This window comes from Leucoraja erinacea, chromosome 3 (assembly GCF_028641065.1).
Source record: "Leucoraja erinacea ecotype New England chromosome 3, Leri_hhj_1, whole genome shotgun sequence".
Lineage (NCBI taxonomy): Eukaryota > Metazoa > Chordata > Chondrichthyes > Rajiformes > Rajidae > Leucoraja > Leucoraja erinaceus.
In genome coordinates this window covers 4,160,971-4,187,894 of record NC_073379.1, presented here as the reverse complement: position 1 = coordinate 4,187,894, position 26,924 = coordinate 4,160,971, and the positions used below count along the sequence as shown (strand labels likewise).

At 44.5% G+C, this 26,924-nt stretch overlaps 1 protein-coding gene across 1 annotated transcript in view; it reads left to right on the top strand.

The window, feature by feature from the left end:
• ap3b1a (adaptor related protein complex 3 subunit beta 1a) overlaps window positions 1–26,924 on the top strand; it is a 250,224-nt gene that overhangs the window by 975 nt on the left and 222,325 nt on the right. Inside the window, exon 2 of the mRNA XM_055631560.1 lies at window positions 24,111–24,186. Within this exon, the coding sequence (XP_055487535.1) occupies window positions 24,111–24,186 (76 nt within the window). The remainder of the gene's footprint in view (window positions 1–24,110; window positions 24,187–26,924) is intronic.

The following is a 26,924-nucleotide window of genomic DNA, read 5'->3' as shown; positions in this document are numbered from 1 at the left end:
CAGTCTGAAGAAGGGTCTCGATCCGAAAAGTCACCCATTCCTTCTATCCAGAGATGCTGCCCATCCTGCTGCCCATCCAGCATTTTGTGTCTATCTTCAGCGGTTTACAAAATTGAGTGGTGTAGATAGGGTAGATGGCCAGAACCCTTTCTCCCAGGTTGCAAGTGCCAAAGACTCGAGACTACAGGTCAGAGGGGGAAAGTTTAAAAGTTATGTGTGCGGTAAGTTTTTTATATTGAGAATGATGGGTGACTGGAATGTGCTGCCAGAAGAGGAGGTTGAAGCAGATACAACAGTAGTGTTTAAGAGGCTTTATATAAGCACATGAATATGCAGGAAAATTAGGAATGTGGATCACGAGCAGGCAGAGGAGATTAATGTCATACTGTTGGCACAGACATTGTGGTCCAAAGGGCTGTTCCTTTTCTGTACTGTTCCTCTACTGCATGTTCTATATCTTTATATGGCAAACTTAAGAAAAATGTTATGATTTGCTTAAGGACAATGGTATAGTAAAGCATCATAATGAGATTTCACAGAAACAGTTTCATCTATTGATTGAAATTGGTATATATTTTTTTTCCCCCAGAACATTCAAACTATGTTTAGTCAAAAATCTAATTTTGGAAAGTTGTTAATTACTTGCACGTGTACAGATACTGCAATAGTGAGATTCCTCTCTGTAAGATATCGTGGAAAAGTTTGGTGGTGGGGAAGATGCTGGAGTCAATTATAAAAGATGAGATAGCCGAACATTTGGATAGGAGTAACAATGTACGAGTCAGCATGGATTTACGAAAGGGAAATCATGCTTGACTAATCTTCTGGGATTTTTTTGAAGATGCAACTAGGGAAATGGACAAGGGAGAGCCAGTGGATGTAGTGTACCTGGACTTTCAGAAAGCATTTGATAAGGTCCCACATAGGAGATTAGTGGGCAAAATTAGGGCACATGGTATTGGGGGTAGAGTGCTGACATGGATAGAGAAGTGGTTGGCAGACAGGAAACAAAGAGCAGGGATTAACGGGTCTTTTTCAGAATGGCAGGCAGTGACTAGTGGGGTACCGCAAGGCTCGGTGCTGGGACCGCTGCTATTTACAATATACATCAATGATTTGGATGAAGGGATTCAAAGTAACATTAGCAAATTTGCAGATGACACAAGCAAGTTGGCAGTGTAAACTGTGAGGAGGATGCCATGATAATGCAGGGTGACTTGGACAGGGTTGAGGGAGTGGGCAGATGCATGGCAGATGAAGTTTAATGCGGATAAATGTGAGGTTATCCACTTTGGTAGCAAAAACAGGAAGGCAGATTACCATCTAAATGGCGTCAAGTTGGGAAAAGGGGAAGTACAATGGGATCTGGGGGTCCTTGTACATCAGTCTTTGAAAGTAAGCATGCAGGTGCAGCAGGCAGTGAAGAAAGCGAATAGCATGTATGGCCTTTATAACAAGAGGAATCGAATATAAGAGCAAAGAGGTCCTTCTGCAGTTGTACAGAGCCCCAGTGCGACCACACCTGGGGTATTGTGTGCAGTTTTGGTTCCCTAATTTGAGGAAGGACATTCTTGCTATTGAGGGAGTGCAGTGTAGGTTTACAAGATTAATTCCCGGGATGGCGGGCGGGACTGTCATATGCTGAGAGAATGGAGCAGCTGGGCTTGTACAGTCTGGAGTTTAGAAGGATGAGAGGGCATCTCATTTAAACATATAAGATTGTTAAGGGCTTGGACACGCTAGAGGCAGGAAACATGTTCCCGATGTTGGGGGAGTCCAGAACCAGGTGCCACAGTTTAAGAATAAGGAGTAAGCCATTTGGAATGGAGATGAGGAAACACTTTTTCTCACAGAGAGTGGTGAGTCTGTGGAATTCTCTGCCTCAGAGGGCAGTGGAGGTAGGTTCTCTGGATGCTTTCAAGATAGAGCTGGATAGGGCTCTTAAAGATAACAGAGTCAGGGAATATAGGGAGAAGACAGGAATGGGGTACTGATTGGGGATAATCAGCCATGATCACATTGAATGGCGGTGTTGGCTCGAGGGGCCGAATGGCCTACTCCTGCACCTATTGTCTATCAAGGCAAAAGAGAGAAAGTACTGTTAAAATATTATGTTCTGATGAGAACATGTGAGTTTTTCATTTCTTGGCTAAGGTTAACATTCAAAGCCAAGTAGGATAATCTGCAATGATCATTATATTGAAAGTAAATGCATTCAAGTTTTGATTTGAAGGGTAATATGAAATCTTGCTGGAGACATTTATGTTTTTTTCTGATTTGCATACCTTGAGGTATTGTTCCTCTGAAGTTCATGGCTTTTAAACTAGCATTGATTGTAGTTTCATTTCTCTGGATTGAAGGTGGAGTGCAGAGAGCAAAAATACCTTTCATTCCTTCTCGCCCTGAAAGTTTGCGGAATTCTCCCCACCACATTCAGAATTATTGATTCAAGGTATAATGTCTTGGCTTTTCGAGTCAGGACTCAAAAATAATTTGACTTGAAATTCTTGCGTTGCTGCTTCAGTGGGACAGCTTTCTCCATGTATGTGATTCATATTCCATTGATGTACATGAAATAATTTTGTGGCAGTTTCTAACCATCTGTCTACCGAAAGCTATGCATTGTAGATTTAGTAAAAAGTGTTGGAACAATAATGCAGGTTTGAATATGATTCTGTTGCGATACATTGGTTTGTATCATGGCTCGTATGCACAATCAAGGACAAGACCAGCCTGATTGATAGATTCATGTTTTAGACCCATGTTCATGTTAGGCTGAAAAACCTTGTGCACATTGGCTGATGTCAGTCCTTGCGTTTCACCTGGAGTTATTGAACAAAAGAAGAACATGTCAACGATATATGAGCAGTTATTTAGGGTGCAGCTATGTGGCCAGTTGGAAACATTCCAGAAGGATCCTGACAGTGATTTGACCCGTGGATAGAAGGGAGACTCCTCTGCAGTTGGACATGTCTCTTTTGCTGAAGATAGTCATATATATATATATTTGAGAGAGCCTTTGTAGTCCTGAAAATCTTTAGGCTTTACATGAGGAGCACATAGATACCCTTCATAATGGGCGGAAGCAGCAGACTACCCACACACCTGTCCTGTAGACTAGTTTGCATTTTCTATGTTTGTGTCACTATCCACCTTCGAAGCCACAAAATTGGAGTGGAAGTAAGTCGTTTTAATCCTGAGGAACTATTTAAGAAGTGGATATTTATGAAGGCTTCCTTGCCAGATGCTTCCAAACTGTTTTGAAGGAAAACTGAAGAAGGATGAATGTACTTCCATCGAGGCATTCTGTTGCTGGGTCTCGACCTGAAATGACAACCATTCATCCGTTTGCCTCCAGCTTGACACACTGAGTCCCAGCAGTTCTTTTTTTTTGCTTGAGATTCTGTCATTGAGCAGTCTCTTGTCAACATTCTAGTGATTCAGTGGATGCTTTCACTGCCAAGGTTGGATAAAGGTTTTGTGATTAAAATAGATTTAAGCCATTATGAAGTTGTAAGGTATTAATGATTTGATGTTTTGCAATTTTCTGCCACTTGTCACTTAAGGATTTCTTCAGTGATCAACACGAATCAGTTTCGGGCTGTGACTGCCATGAATGAAGTGTCACTTTCAGACCAGTTTTTGTAAATCGTTTTGAATGCTTGTCAATTGAATGGCAGCCATGCAATTGCAGGAGAGGGAACACCTGTCCTTGTTCCCTTGCTTTCAGGGATCCCATAATCTATTTGCATTTCTTCCATTCAGTGCTCATAATGCGGTCTCCTCCACACTGAAGAAACAAAATATAGGTTGGTTTTGTGAAGCACCTGCATTCAATTCATAAGAACCAGTTACCCGCTACATCGATTCCCCAACCAACTCCTACTCTAAACTCTGTTTCCAACTCTGTTTGTAACAAGGCCCAATATAAGCTTGAGGAACAGTAGCTGCTTTTCTATCCAGAGTCATGGAGCAGCCATCAGGACTTAATATCTACTTCCTTATCTTCAGGCAATTCGCTTTCTCTGTTAATCAGAATTGTTCAGCACCAGCACTCGCACACTACTTTTTACTCTCTTTGTCCAATTCGAAAGGTTCTGCATGGTAGGCTGCTAGATCACATGGGATAGAAAATTAGCTTTATGGAAGGAAGCAGAGGGTGATGGTGGAAGTTTGCTTCTTTACTGGATCGAGTGGTGTGATCAGGGTTCGTTGCTGGGCACCAGCACTGAGAAAATATACGCAAGATTAGCACAGAAGATACTAAAGTGGGTGGTTTTTACTCTCTTTGTGCTGCAGGATTCGATCAAGGGTTCTGTTGATAGAATTTAATACAGGTGCACAACCTTTTATCCGGTGTTCCAGAAACCGAAAAGCTCCGAAAACCAGCCATTTTTTCCAGAGTCGTTCAAACTCGCGTTTGGGCCAAACTTGACCCAAAAGGACCCACGATACCCAGGTCTGAACTGTGGCCTCCTCCCGAACGCTTTAACTCTGTTATGGAATGGAAGCAGTTAGTTTGGAGGGGTGAGGGGGGGAAGGGGTAAACTTTTCTTGCTTCTGGTGGACGGGGGAGGCCAATGTGACGAGTGCTGTGCATCTCGGTGTCGTGGGGCTGCGGGGCTCGTTGTACTGCAACTCTACCCCTGGCTGCGAGGCGCTCCAAATTATTTCAAAGTTTTGGATGAGATACCAGCGGGGAGCGGGCAAGATTAGCACCGTGCGGCAGAAGATACACACAAAGTCGCGGAGGGTCGCTGGATTTGCAGCGCAGCCAGGGGTAAAGTTGGGGTGTGAGCTCCAAAACGGAGCCCCCAGCTCCGCGGCTCCAAATCCAGCGACGCTCCGCGATGTTGTGTGTGCAGCCACAGCGTTCCGGAGCTCGCACGGCGACCCGGTAAGGCATTGCCCGCTCCCCCGCTGGTATCCCAGACTTTGATCCGGAGCTGGGACGTCCGCGGGCCCGCGCTGGATTTGGAGCGCCTCGCAGCCAGCAGTAGAGTTGCCGGGGTCGGAGCTACAACCGGCGCCGCCCGGGCTGAGGACGGAGCCCCCAGCTCCGCGAGGTTGGGAGTCGCCGACCAGGTAGGTAGGGGACTAAGAATTAAAGTTTCCCCCTTCACCCCGACTCCACCACCACCACATAAAATCCCTCCAAACTAACTGACTAACATTTATGCATTTTTTACAATGAGTCGGTCACCTGAGGCAGCAGCTAAGCTACCTAATCTGCTAAAAATGGTCCAGGGAAATCCGAAAATGTCCGAAATCCGACAAGTGTTGTAGAACATAAAAGGGATCTAGAAGTTACAGAGAAATGTGGAGGTCCTTGCAGGTGGAAAGTCTGGGCAGGACCTAAGCATTGAATGGTAGGGCTCAGGGAAGTGTTGTAGAACAGAGGGATCTAGAAGTTCAGGTTCATGGTTCCTTGAAGGTGGAATCGCAGGCACATAAGGTGGTCAAAAAGGCATTTGGCACATTGCCCTTCATCATTCAGAGTATTGAGTATCGAAGTTGGGAGATCAAGTTGCAATAGACAATAGGTGCAGGAGTAGGCCAATTGGCCCCTCGAGCCAGCGCCGTCATTCAATATGATCATGGCTGATCATCCACAATCAGTACCCTGTTCCTGCCTCTCTACATATCCCCTGACTCCGCTACCTTTAAGAGCTCTATCTAACTCTCTCTTGAAAACATCCTGAGAATTGGCCTCCACTGCCTTCTGAGACAGGGAATTTCACAGATTCACAACCCTCCGTGTGAAAAGGTTTTTCCTCATCTCTGTTCTAAATTCTTAAACTGTGGCCCCTGGTTCTGGACTCTCGTTATAGAAGATGTTAGCGAGGCAGGGCTCTCACTTAATTTATTTCTCTGTTTCCAGCCGGGCAACCTAGGCACTTTTTTAGGTTGCCAAATTACAGTTTAGGTGGTCATTTAAGATGGCTTGCAAGACGCGTGTGATAATGTGCTCAGACGAAGTGCATAGTTACCAGTCGGAATTATGCTCAATGAAGCATTCACGTATTTCTGCTTCGAATAAAATCACAAACTAAACATATTCACCAATCAAGACATGATATAGACCACAATGGCATGCAGCAAAATTATAATACAGTATCTCAACTCTTTTTACACATTACAATGAATGCAATTTTTATTATTTCTTTCCACTTCCAAACAAAAATGTAGTTGGATTATTCAGCATGTGATCAACCGAGTCGGCTGGGTCTCTATTTCTTGGAGCGCAGGAGGATGAGGGGTGATCTTTGAGGTGTATAAAATCATGAGACGATTAGATCGGGTAGATGCACAGAAACTCTTGTCCAGAGTAGGGGAATCGAGGACCAGAAGACATAGGTTCAAGATGAAGGGGAAAAGATTAAATAGGAATCTGAGGAGTAACATTTTCACACAAACAGTGCTGGGTGTATGGAGCAAACTGCCAGAGGAGGCAGTTGAGGCAGGGAGTATGCCAACATTTAAGAAACAGTTGGACAGGTACATGGGTAGGACAGGTTTGGAGGAATATTGACCAAACGCGGGCAGGTGGAACTAGTGTAACTGGGACATGTTGGCTAATGTGGGCAAGTTGGGCCATAGGGTCTGTTTCCACACTGTATCACTCTATGACTGTATCCAGTCCCCCATCATCCGTTTTGGAAACTAATTTTATTTCACTTTCCCATTTCTGACATGGGGGGCCTTTGACCTGAAACATTCATAGCCCGGCCCCACGGTGCGAGTTCATTCCCAGAGCTCTCCCGAGTTTATAAAAAATCAAACTTGTGGTAAGCACGGAGAATGAACGTAGCGGGTACGTTGGAGCTCGGGGACGTCTCTTAGAGCTAACGGCAGGTACTCGGGAAGACTCGCTAACGGCAGGTAAGCACGGGAAGACTCATGAAGATTTTTCAACATGTTGGAAAATGTCCACGAGAGCCCCGAGTACCGACCATTACGGTAATGGTGGCCATTACCGTAAATCTCCGAGTTAGAATCAGGGCCAACTCGGGAGAACGCTTGGAATGAACTCGTACCGTGGGACAGCGATTTAACTCTGTTTATATTGGTCATTTGCTGCCTGACTCACTGAATGTTTCCAGCATTTATTTTTTTATTTTTTAGGTAATGTTGGTCTTTATTTTCTTTGCAGAAGTATTTGTGGTTTCAATTATGGTAAAGTAAGATTTTCGGGGATAAAGAAATCAAAACCCCTCTAAATTTGGTTTAGTATTGTCTGTTTTGTGGGATTGATTGAGTTTGAGTTAATCACTGATTACGGAGACATTCCCTGGCTTGTGTTTATGACCATTAGTGAAGGGTCAGCACTCGCAGTTAACCTTGAATTCTGCTTGAAGATTTGTGATGGGGATCTGTGATGTGGATTGTTCTGATGTATTACTTGGATCTTTTGTAAGGCATCTGTATTGTCCAGTAGAGTGAAATCAACAGAGCCGACAATCAAATGATTGACTTTTGATAGTTAACCAGCAAGTTTAAAAGTTCTTATTTTTGAAACTTAAGCATTTGCAAAAAGCAAGGAAAAGATGGAGATAAATGCACAGGTTAAGTTAGAAATGTAATTACTCTTCAAGGGTGTTTAAACCATTTTGACAGTTGCGCATAGTTTCAGGAGGGGCAACAGCAACACTGGAAACAGAAGGCAGAAATGAACTTGAAAGACCAAACAAATGGTTAGGAAAAAATCTTCACCTACTCCATCTGCTGAGTTACTCCAGCATTTTGTGACTAATAATAGTCTTATTTTTATAAATATTCCAGCACATTTGCTTTTACTTTTTTTTTTGAGTTGTATGCCATTACAATGGTCAAACACATCTGACGCCTTTAAAGGGAGTTGAAAATAGAATCTAGAGAAACAAGGCTCCAGACGCTGGAATCTGGAACAATGTAGAATATGTTCGGTGTCAGCTTGTAAATTTCAATTTATTAAAACTAGCTCAAATATAAACACTCCAGACCCAGGCTTTGTGCAGGCACCTAGCCTTCACCCCTGGCTCACATCTGGATTAACGAATGACCCAACTACCGAACCATTGGGATTTTTCAACAACTGACTTCTGGATTATTGGAATTTAACTGCATATCCTTTTGCAGTCTCTTTATATCTTTCCTGCAATTTGATAACCTATCTTTTTCACTTTGGTATTGGTTAATTATATCACATGTACCGAGATAGTGTCCAGGGGGCGCTGTCCTGTGCACGGCTGCCCTGCCAGCAGTTGTTTGTCTTTTCACCGTTTTATTTTTATTTTTAGTTAGTTAAAGTGTTTTGTTTGGAGGTCTAGGCTTTTTTGTGTGGGGGGGAGGGGGAAACTGCCTTTCAGGGTCCCTGGTCGGAGAGGCAGCTTTTCTCCGGGCTGCAGCTTCGACCCATCCTCGCAGACTACCAGTGGGCCTGGAGCGGCGTTTCCTGTCGCGGACCGCCCAGAACCTCGGCTTCGTCGGCGGCACAGCGCTGGAGCGCTATAGTGGAGCGGGCGATGCCTTGCCTGGGTCGCCGTGCTGGAGCTCCGGTGAGCTGAGACCGCCGGGAACAACATCGCGGAGCTGCGGGACTGAGGAGCGACCAGCTGCGGGCAGCGGCGCCGAACTATACACCGGGAGCCTGGGATCTCGCGACGAGATCGCCAGTTGTGGAGCTCCATCCGGCGCGGCGCTTCGGAAGCCGCGGCCTCCAGTACGGAGGCGGCTGTTCCAATATGTGTCTAGGGCCTCCTCCATTGTCAGAGTGAGGCCCAAATTGGAGGAACAGAACCTCATATTTTGCTTGGTTAGTTTACACCCCAGCGGTATGAACATTGACTTCTCTAACTTCAAATAGCCCTTGCTTTCTCTCTCCATCCCTTTCCCCTTCTCAGTTCTCCCACTAGTCTTACTGTCTCCGCCTACATTCTATCTTTGTCCCGCCCCCTTCTTTGACATCAGTCTGAAGAAGGGTCTCAACCTGAAACGTCGTCCATTCCTTCCCTCCAGAGATACTGCCTCACCCGCTGAGTTACTCCAGCATTTAGTCTCTACCATGTCGTATGGAGACAGATTTGCATGCAAGAAACACTCAGTTGGCCTTTCTTCACTATATTTGTTGCCAGCTGTCTTGTATGACATCCAGTAAAAATGAATTTTAGTTTCTTTCAGTTTTCCAATTTTAATTCATCTTCAGCGCTGCCTCAGATTGTTTCCTTGCCAATGATTACATCACTAAATCGAACTGTTACATGTATTCAAAAGGACACAAAGTGCTGGATTAACTCAGCACGCCATGCAGTGCTTCTAGAGACAGACACAAAAAGCTGGAGTAACTCAGCGGGCCAGGCAGCATCTCTGGAGAGTAGGAATGGGTGACGTTTTGGGTCGAGACCCTTCTTCAGACTAGTTAGGGATAAGGGAAATGAGATATAGACAATGATGTAGAGAGATAAAGAACAAATGAATGAAAGATGTGCAAAAAAGTAACGATGATGAAGGAAACAGGCCATTTCATTCATTGTTATTTATTTCTCTAAATCATCGTCTTTATCTCTTGTATGTATCCCTTTCCCCTGACTAGTTTGAAGAAGGGTCTCTACCCATTCCTTCGCTCCAGAGATGCTGCCTGTTTCGCTGAGTTACTCCAGCTTTTTGTGTCCATCTTCAATACTTCTACTTCCTGAGAGGATTGGGGAGATTCAGTGAGTCGACGAATACCCACTTGAATTTCTACAGGTGTCTGGTAGAGAGTATATGTAATGGTTGCATCACAACTTGGTTTGGCAAGTCGAATGTCTTGGAACGAAGGAGATTACAAAAAGTGGTGGACACTGCCCAGTCTTTCACGGGTAAGCATAGAAACAGAAAATAGATGCAGGAGGAGGCCATTTGGCCCTTTGAGCCAGCACCCCCATTCATTGTGATCATGGCTGATCATCCACAATCAGTAACCCGTGCCTGCCTTCTCCCCATATCCCTTGATTCCGCTAGCCCCTAGAGCTCTATCAAACTCTCATTTAAATTCGTCCAGTGACTTGGCCTCCACTGCTTTCTGTGGCAGAGAATTCCACAAATTCACAACCTGGGTGAAAAAGTTTTTTCTCATCCCAGTTTTAAACGGCTTCCCCTTTATTCTTAGACTGTGGCCCCTGGTTCTGGTCTCTCCAACATTGGGAACATTTTTCCTGCATCTAGCTTGTCCAGTCCTTTTATAATGTTATATGTTTCGATAAGATAACCTCTCATCCTTCTAAATTCTAGTGAATACAAGCCCAGTCTTTCCAATCTTTCCTCATATGACATTCCCGCCATCCTGGGGATTAACCTTGTGAACCTACGCTGCACTGCCTCAATAGCAATCTCCCCCACCGATAAAGGGATCTTTTGGAGGTGTGTCAAAAAGGCAGCCAAGCATCATTAAATGTGCACATCACCTTGGCCATGCTCTCACTTCCTACCACAGGGAAGAAGGTCTGCGATGCACTATAAAAAGGGTACTGTTGGGTTGAATCACAGCTTGGTTTGGGAACAGCTCTGCCCAAGTCACAAGAAATTGTAGAGTTGTGCATGTAGCACAGTTCATCGCACAGATCCACTGTTGACTTGATCTACATTTCATGCTGCCTCGGCAAAGCAACCAACATCATCAAAGACCATTCTCAGGCCAGCTGTATCTCCTCCCTGCTCCCAATTGAACAGATGATTCTGAACCTTGAAAGTGCACAGTACCAGACTCGAGGACAGCTTCTCTCCCTCTGTTATCAGGCTTTTAAATGGTCCTTCCACAAGCCAGAGTGCAGTCTGATTCACCTCTACCCCATTGTGGACATTGGACTCTATCTATGGAACTGTTATGCTGCAATGCTGAGAACCAGATTCTGCACTCCGTATTTTTTTCTTTCACCCTGCCTATTGTACTAGAGATTGATGTGATTGTATTTATATGTAGTACTAGACTAAGTGGGACCCGTTAGATCGCAGCATCACACGGGAGGGCTGATCCCCCAACGCAATATTCCACCTCTCCACCAATTCCAATATTGGTGGGGGGGGGGGGGTTTCAGCTAGTATGGGTGTCATGGGCAGAAAGGACTGGTGGGAGGGCAGTTGGTCTCACGGCGAATATTCTTGGGCTGGTGGCTCATATCAAGTAGGTGCAAGTGCAGTTTCTTACCACTTCTAGCAGGGTGCAAGGCCTTGAAATATCAAGTAGGGTGCAAGTGCAGTTTCTTACCACTTCTAGCAGGGTGCAAGGCCACCAAATTCAAGTGCAGTTTCATACCACTTCAAGCAGGGTGCTCGAATGACCTCTCCCTCCTCCATCTTGCAGAGACTGAGCCATGCCCACACTTCTGGGTTTTATAGCCCCTTCCCTCCCTACCACCAGAAGGGGCATGGCCTTCATGGCCTGATTGACAGGGGAGAGAATCTCAACATTTTTTAAACACTAATAACTCTTTTATTTTTCATCTATGGGAAAAATCCTCGGCACCTGATGAGCGGAGGGGGACTCTGAGTAAGATGGCCAAAAATCACATCTGTACGTGGTAGCGTTTTTTTCTAAAATCAATATAAAGCGCAAACAGGAAGTGGTCAAGATTAGTCTTTTAATTATATAGACGGCAAGGCAACTTTAATTAGGCAAGATAACTTTCATTAGGCATTTCCAAACCAAAGTTTTAGCATTTCCAAACGAAAGGCAACACAGCTTTAGCATTTCTAAACTATTTTCAAACCACATTAAGGGCACTGACAGGTCAGTAAAACCACTCACAGTTAAGTAGACAAGTGTTTAGTGTTATTCACAGCTCAGACTGAGAGACGCGACCCTCTCGCTCCCCATCTTGCAGAGACTGACTGAGGCACTCAACACCTCTGGGTTTTATAGTCCCTCCGGAAGGGGCATGACCTTCAAGAGAGAATCTCAACATTTTTAAACACTAATAACTCTTATTTTTCATCGATGGGAAAAATCCTCTTGTCCTGCGCAGTGGAGGGGGACTCTGAGTAAGATGGCCAAAAATCACAGCCCTAAGTGGCAGCGTTATTTCTAAAATCAATATACAGAACACCAGGAAGTGGTCAAGATCAGATTATTAGTAATATAGATTATCTGATCTGATTGGATAACATGCAAAACAAGTTAATAATTGTACCTCGGTACACGTGACAGTAACAGACCTAAAGAAATCTGAAAACCATGACCACCAGTTTTCAAAATAGCTGCTTCCCATCGACCATCAGGCTGTTGAACACCACAGAACACTAACCTCAACTATGACCTTTGGCACTAACGACTTTTTTTTGCATTAGTACGTTTTTATTAATTTGTAGAATTTTTGTTTATTATATATTATCTGTATTTTATACATGCCTGTAATGCTGCTGTAAGTAAGCATTTCATAGTTCTTTTGTCGGTATATATGGTAATTTACTCTCTTGACTCTCACAAAGGGTCCCGACCCGAAACTCCACCTGTCCTTTCCCTCCCCAGATGCTGCCTGATACACTGAGTTTCTCTGGCACTGTTTTGCATCGGGTGCCCATTTTGACACTGATCTGATCCTATCATATTCTATTTAATTTTCTCCATATCTCATCAAGTTGCTCCAGATTCTGTGACTCTAAACACTTGTGTCACGTCAATATATCCTTCCTTAAATATGGAATCTAAAACGATTTGCAGTATTCTAGTTATACTCAAGCATCCAGCAAAGTTGTATTAACTATCCATACTTCTATATTTCATACTCCTTGCCATCAAGGCCAATGTTCCTATCAACCTTCCTATTGTTATACCTACATGCCATTCTATGTGTTTGATGTACTCTGACCTTTGGATATCCCAATTTTCCAGACTAATTCCATTTAAATATTAATTTGCTCTTTAATTTGTGCTTTGAATGTGGATAATTTCATGATTTCCATTTTATATTCCATCTGCCAACTTCCTACTCACTTGTCTACAATTATCACTTTTCAGACCTTTTGTGACCTCCCCATGCCTTTCCAATCCACCTATCTTGGCATCCTCAGGAAATTTGGGTACAGTACTTTCAGCTGCTTTACCCAAGGCATTTAATATTTTATAATGACCTGTAACTGGATAGACAAGTTTTAATGCCTTAGGTTCAGTGGGATGTGGGTCAAACATGAGTAAATGGGACTAGCTTGGACGGGGCATCTTGGTTGAGCTGAAGGGCCTGCTTCTGAATCAGAATCAGAATCAATTTAATTGTCATTTGGACCCCTGGAGGTCCAAACGAAATGCCGTTTCTGCAGCCATACATTACACACAAATAGACCCCAGACACAACATAATTACATTTAACATAAACATCCATCACATAACTGTGATGGAAGGCCAAATAAACTTCTCTCTCCACTGCACTCTCCCCCCCCCCCCCCCCGATGTCAGAGTCAAAGTCAAAGCCCCCGGCTGGCGATGGCGATTGTCCCGCGGCCATTGAAGCCACGCCGGGTGGTGCGAGGTCGCACACCGGGTCTTGATGTTAGAGCCCCCGGCGTGCGCTCGCAGAGTCCGCGGCCATTCCAAGCCGCGCGGGGCAGTGATGTTAGGCCCCGCTCCAGGAGCTCTTCGACCCCGCAACTCGGGCGGGAGAAGTCGCCGCCGCAGAAGCCCCGAAAAGCGGTCTCCCTCCAGGGAGCCGTGGGCTCCCGGCGCCGCCGTCCACAGACCTGTAGAGAGCCTCCGACTCTCCGGCAGCGGCATCGGCAGCAGCAGCAGTGTGTGCTGCATGACTCGATGACTGAGCTGTACAGCAAATAGTTGAGGCTTCATACAGATCCCAAAGGTACCCCACTAGTTGTTAATTGCCAATCGAAAAATAACCCATTTATCCTGACTGTTTCTGTTAGTTAGACCGTTACACATGCCTGTACGTGAACTAAATTTATGCTTCTACATTACCCCGCCCTTTGAACTTTTTTTCTCTTCAATTCACATGAAAGACAGCCAAATTTATTAAAATCTTCTCAGAAAATATGGTAATTTTGTATATCATCTATTTGGCCTGCTAACACCTGGCCGACCTTCAACCGTTGAATTTGTGGATTAAATGGTACGCTGCCTAAACCTGTAGATTTAATTTGAACCACACGATGGTGCTAGTTCATTACAGAATTCAAGAAAAGCCCAAGTTCAAAGTGAGATCTGAGTTGTTTCCTTATACGGGCAGTTCAAGCAGCCAGCAAATTATATATATATATTTTTTAATTGCCATATGTTAGTGTGGCCTTCTGATAATGGAGAGTAGCTAAAGTTGATTGATACTTTATTGTCACATGTCACAGTGAAATTCTTTATTTTGCATCACATATGCAAAGAGTTGTCACATATAGGGTGTCGACAAAGTTATCAATTTTTAGCTACTACCTTTGGTAATATACAACCTGAATGGAAATAATCCATTGAACATGGAAGGTATAAGTCCACACCCCATGGCATGAGTCTTGAATTTTCAGATTTTCAGGTAACCCATACCTCTGTTGTTTTTGTGCTCCCTCTCCTGTCCACCCACCAAGTTCAAGTTCAAGTGAGTTTATTGTCATGTGTCCCTGATAGGACAATGAAATTCTTGCTTTGCTTCAGCACACAGAACACAGTAGGCATTTACTACAAAACAGATCAGTGTGTCCGTATACCATTATATAAATATATACACACATGAATAAATAAACTGATAAAGTGCAAATAACAGATAATGGGTTATTAATGGTCAGAATTTTGGCCGAGCCAGGTTTAATAGACTGATGGCTGTGGGGAAGTAGCTATTCCTGAACCTGGTCGTTGTAGTCTTCAGGCTCCTGTAACTTCTACCTGAGGGTAGCAGGGAGACGAGTGTGTGGCCAGGATGGTGTGGGTCTTTGAACTTTGCTGAACTTTGACCCCATCGCACAGATTTTTCAGGTTGGGTCCCGACACGAAACATCGTTCTTCCATTCCCTCCGAAGATGCTTTCTGACTTACCAAGTTCCTCCAGGACTATATTTTGTTGTGCTTGTGTATGGTTTGATTGTACTTGTGTATGGTGTGATTTGCCTGGGTAGCACACAAGCTTTTACTGTATCTCAGTACACACGAACAGCTCCTCCCCTCTATCAGATTTCTGAACGTTCCTCCCATCAGCTAGGGCATTGTCCAGTTCACCTCTACCTCATTATGGACATTGGACTTTGCCCATGGAACTGACTCGCTACAATGGTGAGAACTATATTCAGCACTCTATATCTTGTTCTTTGCTCTACCTATGGTAGAAACTGTGCAAACGGGTATTGGAATAATGGATCAAATGTTTGGCCATAGCGTAGGGGTTTGAGGACCATCTAAAAATAGCAGTGTGAATGCTAAGTGAGGCAATTGCAAAGCCTTTGCCTTTTATGGTGGGGTGGAGGATGGAGGCAGTGGCAGTGCAGCCGAACCGGTAGGCGGCGCGGCTCTGGGCAGCAGCGGCCTCTGCAGCCTGTCCGCGTTTTTATTATTTTTTGTCTGTGTTTTTATGTAGTTTTTGTTATTTTATGTTGGGGTGTGTGTGTGTGGGGGCGGGGGTGGGGGAAACTTTTTGAATCTCTCCCTGCACTGGAGACCCGACCTTTTCTCGTCGGGTCTCAGGTGTCGTTGAGGCCGCAACGAGGAGCGGCCTCCAACGGGAAGAAGCCGGGGACTCAGGTGTCGACTCACCGTTGCCGTCGCGGAGCTGGCCGAGTCCGGAGCGGGTGGAGCGGTGGAGGAGCGCTGCTGCTGCTGCTGCTGCTACCGGAGAGTCGGAGGCTCCAACGACAGGTCTGTGGACGACGGCACCGGGAACCCACGGCTCCCTGGAGGGAGACCGCTTCTCAGGGCTCCTGCAACGGCGACTTCTCCCGCCCGAGTGCGGGGTTGAAGAGCTCCTGGAGCGGGGCCTGACACCACTGCCCCGCGCGGCTGGAATGGCCGCGGACTCTGCGAGCGCACACCGGGGGCTCTAACACCAAGACCCGGTGTGCGACCTCGCACCACCCGGCGTGGCTTCAATGGCCGCGGGACAATCGCTATCGCCAGCCGGGGGCTATGACTTTGACTCTGACATCGGGGGGGGGGGGGGAGAGTGCAGTGGAGAGATAAGTTTTTTTGGCCTTCCATCACAGCTATGTGATGGATGTTTATGTAAAATGTAATTATGTTGTGTCTGGGGTCTATTTGTGTGTAATGTATGGCTGCAGAAACGGCATTTCGTTTGGAACTCCAGGGGTCCAAATGACAATTAAATTGACTCTGACTCTGACTCTGACTCTGAGTGTTGCCTTAATGTGGAAATGGCACAGTAAAAAGTTTCCAAGTCTTGTCAAGATGTTGGAATGAGTTTTGTACGATAAGAAACTTTAAGAACAACAAAAATCTCAGTGTTTGGTGTACCACCTCAAATGCTCATCTGTTAAACTTGGATAGCATCAGTTGCATTCATGATATCAAATAAGATGTATTCAGAAATCCATGTGGTCCAACTGATTAGTTGCCCTGGTGAATTAAGAGTGGAAAAACGGCAACCAAGTTGTTGCCATTATGGAATGGTGGATCATGGATTTTCAGAGTTTTGCTGTATTTCTTGCATTATGAAGTTTACCGTTGAGAGTAACAGGCTAAGGCAGGGGTCGGCAACCTTGATCTGCATAGGGGCCAGGATGCATGTCTGTGAGTGGATGGTGGGCCACAACTATCACATGTACACATGGATCCCGCCCCGGTTGGCAGGCATCAAATCAGGTGTTCACAGAAGGAAGACAAAAATGCTGGAGAAACTCAGCGGGTGAGGCAGCCTCATGCAATCCTTGTATATCTCACCCGCTGCGTTTCTCCAGCATTTTTGTCTACCATCGATTTTATCAGCAACTGCAGTTCTTTCTTAAACATGTTCACAGAAGGTGCGCGGCCGTGCCGGTGGCTTTGTGCAGGATGCGGTGCAGCCAGAGCTCCGCGCTCAGCCGCACTCGCTCGGCGGGCTGGATAATTACGGGATAAAAAATTTGCCTGCGGGTCGGATGATTTCGGGTTACCCCTGGGGGCCATAGGTTGTCAACCCCTGGGGTAAGGGAAAGCAGCAAACCAAACTTGGCTTGCAGCAGAAGAGTTTTCTTTATTCCAGATTAAGGAGCAAAGGTGAAAAGCTGCATTTTCTGGGAACCAATTTTTCTCCTCCGATGCTCAGATGTGTATTCAAAAAAAAAAAGTAAAATCTTGCTGGAGCTAAAATTATTGAAGAAAACTGCTGCCCACTGGGGCTTAGTGGCTGCGGCTGCCGTCGTTCTCCCACCAGCTGTCACTCCCCCACCACCTGCTGCAAGTGTAGCAGCCCCCTGCCCCCAGCATCACCAACACCCTCCCAACGGCTCCAGGAGCGGAGAGAGAGCGGGCCCGCCCATTACCCCGCCGGCAGCTGCTCAAGGCCTAGACACCCGATAGGGCGGGCCTACCTGGGGCAGCTGCCCGAAGACGTCCTCACCGTCCGGCCCAGCAGTGGGATGGAGCCTCGGCCAGTTGTGAGTCGGCGGTCCCGCGACAGATTCCCGGCAGCTTCCAGCCTGGGGTGTGGCCGGTCTTCGACGACACTGGCAACGGTGGGTGGAGTATCTACCTGCAGCGGTGGGGCGAGGCCCGTCGATGCCGGCCACCCTGCACGCATTTGGAAATGCTTAGGTTGGCCGCCATGTGAAGGCCGCCTCAGCCAGCCGCCAAAAAGGCCGCCGTGCCCTACTCCCACATGGCCGCTGCAGCGACTACAAAAATGGCCGCCGCGGCCAGCTGGAAGCGACGCTCGAGCTGCTGACCGCCGTCAACAGTCTGACCACCGTCTATAGCGCCACCCCTGGTCGGTTGGTGTTACCACATCCTCCAGTTTCAAGCACAGCTAATCCGACCACTTTGCTGTATCTTTGCTGTTTGCTCACTGTAGTTTTTTTTCCACTGTACACTGTAATCACCTAGCTTAACATTACTGTTAGTTCCTTGTTGTATTTGCATTGTCGCCGACGTCTTTCTCAGGACACGATCCCCTGCTGGTCGAAGTGCCTGGTCTATACCTCGTCCGTCCTGCGGCTTTTGTGTTGGTCTCCTTGCACCTCTCGACTTACCTTGGGATGGCCCAGAGCCGGAGCGTCGACTGTGTCCGCGGGACCCACCGTCCCGACCCACAGCCGGGGTGCCCCCGACCTACAGCAAGAGCCGCCCTCAACCTTGCTCGCGCACCTTCTGGTAAAAGGTGAGCGCGCTCCATCCCTTTTCGACGTCTGCCCTCATGGTCTGCCTATAAATTTACGAGTCGGGCTACTGCGGTTTGTTAGCCTGCTCGTTTTCCTGCCTCCGGTTCTGGGGGGGGGGGGGGGGTCCTGTGGCGGCACCCGGTGGTTGGGCCACTAGCTACACGAACCCTCAGCAGTCGGTCACGTGACTGGGCAATGGCAGGGAGGATTTGTCATGGGATGCAGGGGTGTGTCCTGGGATATATAATGAACCCTGGGACAACCCTTTCTCTCACTCTCTCTCTACATTTGAGCTGACCAGCTCTCTTCTCTCTAGGGGTGAGTGTCCTTCCATCTCTGCAGGGGCTCAGTTCGAGCCCACGAGGCAACAGCCTCGCAGCAGCAACAACTTTGTGTGAGAGGACCAACGTGCATGTATAGCGAACCTATTGTGCCTGAATAAAGAAATCCATTTGTTCACCACGTTTGGTGCCTCTACAAACCTCACATTTATCCACATTGTACTGCATCTGCCCACTTACCCAACCTATCCAAGCCCCAGAGCATCCTCATTGCAGCTCACACTGCCACCCAGCTTTGTGTCAAAAGTTTAATCGATTGTGTGGCAACCATAAGATTAAAGCACATGCAACCCTATCCGGGTTGCAATTTGGATGAAGAGTAACATGGATGCACCTTCTAAGGTTGGTGCCATCACAGAAGCTAGTCTTCATATCATATTTTCATTTGTGCCTCACTTGATGTCAAGAAATGTTTAAGGTCTCAGGATGGAGCAAGTGGTCTTGGGCAAGACCACAGTGCTGACTCGCACTCTAGTAATAGGCATGCTTTTAATCAAGCTATTGCAGTATGGTTACAACACCTGTATCTCTTAATATGGGAAAATATCCAAGGACATACTGTTCAAAATCAAAAATAAAATGAACTTAATCTGGCTGACAGCCATCCAATTCTTGGCAGTCCCTTGGGACAGTTGATGACTGGAATGTGTGTGAAAGTGAGGCTGTGGGCTGAGAATTCTGATCTATAAACATTATGAACAGCTACTTTTTTTTGGACGTCAGGTAAATATTACTCCCATTTGCTGTAAAGCAGGATGTGACTGAGTGTGGCATCAAGGTTGTCCAGTAAAAGCAAATGTATGGAATTGGGGGAATATTATCCGCTTGTTGTAGCTGCATCTTGTACATTGGAAAATGGTTTTGATTACTGGAGGTTGGTGGTCTTGGCCTCAGGCCGTTACTGACTCTGGGCCGTGTCCCCGACCCAACCTTCAACCTTTCTGAAGTCCAAAGTGGGGATTTCTGCCAATGAATGCATAATGCTCCATTTTGTTTACAGGCATTCATCAAATGAAACAGACCTTGCTTGCATAACAGCTAGACTTGAACAATATTTAGACATGGGATGATAAATGGCAAGTTACATTTGGGCCATGTAAGTACCAAATGATGATCATCCTCATTGCAAGAATGACCAAACATCTAACCTAGACATTGAACAATGTGACCTGCAAATCCTCTACAAATACCCAGTTATTTCATTGATGGGGACAGTTAATCAGAGGATGAGTATCCATAAGACACAACTGCAGAATTAGCTTGTTCAGCTCATTCCCATGTGAATGATCATCTTTCTAATTCTCCAAAACCTATCCACTATCTAAGATATGGATAAAGAGTGTGAAAGAATAATCTTCACTTGCTTGGAACCATGCAACTTTAGCAACAATAAGCTCGGCACCACCCAGGATAAAGCTCTCTGTTTGATTGACTCCCCTCTAAACATTCAACTTCCTCTACCAGACCAATATACATGAGGGATATGAATTCAAACTGCAAAGTTATTCTATCGCCACTGCGCAAACCTGCAACCTCTATCACCAAGAAGGAAGAGGGCGAGAGACATGTTGTAGTGCCTCCAATTGTAGGTTTATTTTCCTGTGCATCTTGACATGGTCATATTTTGCAGTTTCTTAATTTGTTCCTGAAACTACCTGAATCAGAACAGTGCACAACATTTAACGTGAAGTTTGCATGTTCTCCCTGTGATTGTGTGGGTTTCCACCAGGGGCTTTGGCTTCCTCCCACATCCCAAAGCTTGCAGGTTAATTGGTCCCTGCAAATTACCACTTTGTGCAGGAAAACTGATGGCATTATTCTACTTGATGCTTTTATATGCATTTGTTTGTAAATTGTTAGATATTTACTGTACCTATGATGGACACAAAAAATGGTGTAACTCAGCGGGTCTGACTGTCCCTATGGTTCTGGAAGAAATGACTGTGGATTTATTTCGGATGGTCCGGTTTCAAGAGTCAAGAGAATTTAATTGTCATATCCACAGTGGCAACAAATGCTGACTTTGTCAGAGATGTTCATGTATTTGAATACAAACGGTAACATTCGTGTTTTATTGTTGTCCATTGTAACTCTGGAAGTGCTCACGGGCTCAAAGCTGCCATGCTTCAGTCTCATATATTAGCCTCTTGAATCAGTAGGTTTACTGTGCTGTGACTGAGCACACCTCAAAGTTCGAATTGTTCCCTGGATGCTTTCAAGAGAGAGCTAGATGGGGCTCTTAAAAATAGCGGAGTCAGGGGATATGGGGAGAAGGCAGGAAAGGGGTACTGATTATGGATGATCAGCCATGATCACATTGAATGGCCGAATGGCCTACTCCTGCACCTATTGTCTATTGTCTATTGAATTGCTTCACTCCCCCGTCACGCCCTGTTGATTGAATGAAACCAAAAGATTCATCTTGCGCAATGTATTCAACCTAAAACATTACGTGTCCCTTTCTGCAATGTTGGTCGAATGTTTCCAACATGTTTTGTTTCAAACTTTTATATGTTTTCATTTATGATCGATCTGAGACCTTTTGTTGGGCATAGTGGTAAATATCTGCCAAATTTCCTATTTCCTGCCATTCTTGGAAAACCATTGTTGTGTGTGTGTAATTTTCAGGATGACGTTTGGAGCTGGCTATGAATAAGGGGTCTGCAAATGTTTGCGGTTCACACCTACACATGCTCGATTTATTTTGTTCGGGGGTGGAGCATTATCAAAAAATGTAATTAAAATGTCCCAGGTTGTTACAATGTTTTTGCCTGGATTATTCCTTCAATGTTATATTTCAGAAGTTGAAAGCATCGTCATTATATTGACTTATTCCACTGCCTGTGCATTGAAGATCTAGATAACTCTGTTTTCTTTGTTGATTGAAGCCTGTATCAACATCACTTTGGTTTTTGCCTTGTGTAATAGTCAAACTGGCATAATTGCTAACCCAAAGTACAGCTGAGAAAGGACAAATTCTACTTCAATTGGACTGGGATCAAAACTGCTCCTTGGAATGTCTTTGAAGGGGTCTATAGAAGAGTTCCTAAGACTTTGATCAACAATATTAAAATTAATTTCAGGAATTTATTATTGATGCTGAAAGATCTTTTGATATTAATGTAATAACTCGTTTTTAATCAGCTAATTGAATAAATAGTGCACAAAAGGTTAGTAATTTACTTTCACATTATATTAATAATTATCAGTTGTCTGCGCACCCATGCTTCTATTGGATTTGCTATTTGACTAGCAACTACAGTGATAGCATTATGACTCATTTCGTTCCTAGCTATTGTTCATTCAGAAAGCATACTGCTAAATTATGTGTTAGTCTGTTGTAGGTTTACAAATACAGCTCAGGGCAATTAAAGTATAACTCCTGACACCTACGAATGCATGGAAAATAATTGTCTCCTTCATTTATTAACTTAAGTTTTATAAGGAATTGTTTTAAATTGGCAAGGAAAGGAAACGGTGGATAATTGGGAATTACATCTGCATCACTGGGTGTTTTTGAAAACACTTAAAATTGGGTTATAAACCAAATTGAGTTTGTAACTCTATATTTCCACAGGAAATCCTATTGAGTGATTTGCTGGTCTCCGCCCTATGTGTATTAGTTTTTAAATATCCTTGTCCATTAGTTATCTTATAGGGGCCACTCTTATCAGTTCTTGCAATTAAACATAAGTGTTGTGTATGTGCATTCTCTATCGGTTTGATAAAATGTTTGTTTTGTCTGGATCACTTAAGTTATTCAACTCTAACTAACTAAAAACTAAAACTCTTATTAATATTCAAAGTTTTTTTTATAAATTACACAACACCTTGGCAGAATATTACTTTATATTTTCTTAAATGTATTAAAAACAATAAAGCTTTCAAATTCTTAGAATAGGACTGGAAGAGATGTTTGTGGCTCTGGTCACAAACTTGAGTGTTCCTACACATTGTTGATAGAGAATGCTTCTGAGTGGACACAGGTCTGAGATGGGAGTGAATGTTGTAATAAAGGTTGAGTGAAGTCATCCAATCGGAATGTTTATTATTGCTGGCTTATCTGTCAGGTGACCTTTAAGAATGCCCTAGTACTGTACAAACCTGTCGTAAGCCCAGCAGAAACCGGCATTTGATTAAAGGAAGTTACTCTATCTTGGAAACCAATTTGATGGCTGCGGTGAAAAATGTATTGGTGGTCGCAGATAGTCTTCAGCTAACATGGAAAACAGAGGAGACTGCAGAAGAAAGGGGGCTGACGGATAGTAGCAATGGAAGTGAACAGCAATTGATTGGGTATGTATCCACAGGTCAACGTTGTTACTACTGTGGTTACATTACTGATAATGACTTGGGGTTTCCTCTAGGTTGCTATTTTGTTTTTGGTGAAATGTGTCCACAATTTGCACAGCATTTCAAGGAGTTTTGAGTGCAAATCTATGATCGGCATGAATCAAATTCAAATAATATTGTGGTATTTTGTTCTTGACGCCAGCTGGTCATGTCTCAACAATACAATGAATTAAACTCGTGATGATGATTTCATCACTTGAACTTGTTTGCAGAATTATCAGGAAGCCCTAAAATCTGATTATTTTGGGTACTTGGTTCAATCATGCTTTATCACGTATAAAACTGCAGTGATATTCATGTTGCATATTTACACAAGCAGACGCTGCCACGTTTTGGCGCCATTTCCAAAGTCTGGTCTGCCCGCGCGCTAGGTCTACTGGAGCAGTTCCTGATCCTGGCAAGCCCCAGGCTCCTGCAGGGCCTTTCTCCATCGCCCTCGACTGGTTCAGCCTGCAAACTAATGTCCCTCTCCTCGCCCGACCACCTTTGTGTCCCGTGGCTGCCTCCTGCAGCCGACCTTGAAGGCATTACCCTGGTTCACCCTCCTCGTGGTTCATCCCACGTCTCCAGCGATTCCCTCCTGGTCCCGCTGTCTGTCGTGCTTTTGGCAGGGTTACAGGTTCCACTGAGCAACAAAACTTCGGGTCTTCCCCTCTGGAACCTTCCCCTCTGGAACCTTCCCCTCTGGAACCTTCCCCTCTGGAAATCCCTTCAAAGCATGAGGGTGCAAAGATTGTAATACAATTTGATGTGGTTTTAAAAAAACCCTTAAATTATCTTAACAGAATAATAAAATGAGGTAGAGCTAAGAACGATATATGGCAGCACCTCTGGTAAGAGGCTGTGAATGGGGTGATCAGTTTATTACATTAACCAGTGGAAGATAGAAACCAGGTATTAAATGTGAACCAGAGCAGGTGGTTACAGTTGCAAGCCATGTCAATTTTGAAGTCTATTTGCCTGGTTGACAACTTTTGCATCTCCATTTTTCATCATGTCAGGATTTTAAAGCATAATTTATTGCAAAGTTTCATTTAACGTGCACTTACTGTGTAGCTTTCATTGCTATTCCTCCGAATGTGTTTGAATATTTTGTCTATACAACATGGCAAGCTGTGGAAAAGTGCTGGATTTGCTCCTTTTGCTGATTTTATTTATTTTTCTTTTCAGGAATGAAGATCTGCATCAGATGCTGGAGAGCAACAAGGATTCACTTAAACTGGAGGCCATGAAGAGAATTGTCGCGGTATATATTTTAACATTAATAACGTCACAAGTCTATCAGGGTGGAGACAAATGTGTTGAGTGTAGTCAACATATGAATTGAAGATATCCAAGGATTAGTATTTTAATGCACCATGCAGTAATTGACAATACAAGAGAAGAGAAATAGGCTTTTTCAGAAGTTTGTCTGTTCAATGTTGCTCTAATTCAATGGGTTCCAGACTGTTACATACAAGACCTCTTTGGAAGGAATGTGTAATGGCGGATTCACAATATTGTGGCTGTTGTTGAGAGGTTGTTGTAGGGAGGATTGTGGAGAAGAGGGGAATGGCAGGACATATTGCAGCAGATAATACTGTATTTAAAGGGTAAAAAATGTTATATTATGATATGTTAAAAACGCTGGTAAAGGGAAAAGTAAGGTAAAATTGTTGCCTCTCTTAAAAACTTTCAGTCAGCAGCAATTTTGAAATCAAATTATTTAATTATGAAAGAATTATGAAGCCAGTATTTGGAAATGTACTGTTGAAGTTTTTCCAGGTTCGGAGAGGTTGCTGTACACCAGTAATAATTCATTCAATGTTTTTTCAGCACTGTCGGTACATGTTCACTTTCGTGTGAAATAACTGATTCTCTGACTACACTTGTAAATATTGCATCTTATCAATTATCACAAACCCCTTTGGATTTCTCAGGGAAGCAATGCAAGTCTGCACGCCAAGATTTGTTGTCAGTTTTACAGAATTATGGCATCTTGATAGCCTTATCATAACAAATGTAGACTGGGTCATATGGAAAAAAGAAAAGATGTGTCGGGGTTAGTAAGTCAAAATTTGATGAAAGTTGTGTGAACTCAATGATGAATCATGTATTGTAATTATTTTGAATGCTTTAGATTGCAATGAAAATGCTGTTACACCAACCCCAAGTCTCAACATGAGATGTGCAATGTGAAAGGAATATCATAATTTGTAGGTGTAGGAAGGAACTGTAGATGCTGGTATAAACGGAAGATAAACACACAACAGCTGGAGTGACTCAGCGAGTCAGGAAATATCTTTGGAGTAAAGGAATAGGTGATGTTTCAGGTCCAGGCCTTTCTTCAACCTATTCAAACTTCTTCAGTCTGAAGAAGGGTCTCGACCCGAAATGTCACATATTCCTTTTCTTCATAATTTGCAGGATTTAATTAGACATTGCAGATCATAACATTGGAGAAAGGGCTGCTATATTTAATTTTGATTTGAACATACAGCAAGCAAACAGGTACTGTTTCAGCAAAGCTGTCTGTAAATAAAAAAATAATTTATATAATTTGAACATGCTAATCTTGAATAATGAGTTTGCGATTAGGTGAGTGGTTCAGGACATTAATTCACCCATCTGTTTTAATCTGTGGTATTCCCAAGATCTTTTAATATATGTGATGATAATCATGAGTTTTCTTGACACTAGGATTTGTGTGAGACCATATAAAACTTTAAGATCATTGTTAATTTCTCCATTATCAAAGGCTTCAGTAAGTTGTTGAAAAATGTTTGTACACAATCCAAAATTGGTAGTCTTTTTTATTAATTTTGGATAAAAAGTTAACATCTCTGAGAACATGGACATTCATATTGTTGAATCCCAAAAGATGAAGTCTGAAGAAGGGTCTCGACCTGAAATGTCAGCCATTCCTTCTCTCCAGAAATACTACCTGTCCCGCTGAGTTACTCCAGCATTTTGTGTCCAGATGAAGGCATACAAAAGATGTAGATGAGAAAGAGAGCATGTTGGGCTTGATAGTGAGTGCGCAGTAAAATATAGTCAAGCTTGAAGGAAATTGGCAGCCCTTATTAAAATAATTAGAAACATGCCATTCATAATAGCAAATGAATCTTCACTCCCCTCTTCTTGTTCTGGATCTTTTAACTAGAAACAGAATCATGTGAGCCCACAAAGATGAACAAATAAGATGTGGATAAAGGAGGATTTTCAGAAAAAATAGACATTGAGAGGTGAAGCATTTCAAATGTATAAGCTGCCATTTGAGTTTCCTGAGCAAAATGCAACTGGGCTGGGTGGATTATAGCTTAATTGAGGTTCACACAGGTGGGAAATTATAGTACCCAGGTACACAACCTTTTATCCGAAAGCTTTGGGACCAGACACTTCTCTGATTTCGGAATTTTTCGGATTTTTCAGAATGGAAGATTTTTAGCGTAGATTAGGTAGGTAGCGCGGGCGGCTTGAAAGGTCTGGAGCGGCTGCCTCCTCCCCGGAGACCGGGGAATCATTGTAAAGCATTCCTTAAATGTTAGTCAGTTAGTTTGGAGGAATTTTATATGGTGGGAGGGGGGTGAAGGGGGAAACTTTAATTCTTAGTCCCCTACCTGGTCGGAGAGGCGGGGAGCGGGCAATGCCTTACCGGGTCGCCGTGCAGTAAGCTCCGGAGCGCTGTGGCCGCCGACTCCCAACATCGCGGAGCTGGGGCTGCGGGCGTCCGGCCGCGGGTGGCGCTGGATTTGGAGCACCGCGCAGCCAGGGGTAGAGTTGCCGGGGTCGGAGCTCCAACCGGCACCGCCGGCAGCCGGACGCCCGCAGCCCCAGCTTCGCGATGTTGGGAGTCGGCAGCCACAGCGCTCCGGAGCTTACTGCACGGCGGCCCGGCAAGGCATTGCCTGTTCCCCGCCTCTCCGACCAGGTAGGGGACTAAGAATTAAAGTTTTCCCCCCCACCCCCACCCCCACCCCCCCCCCCCCCCCCCCCCCCCCCCCC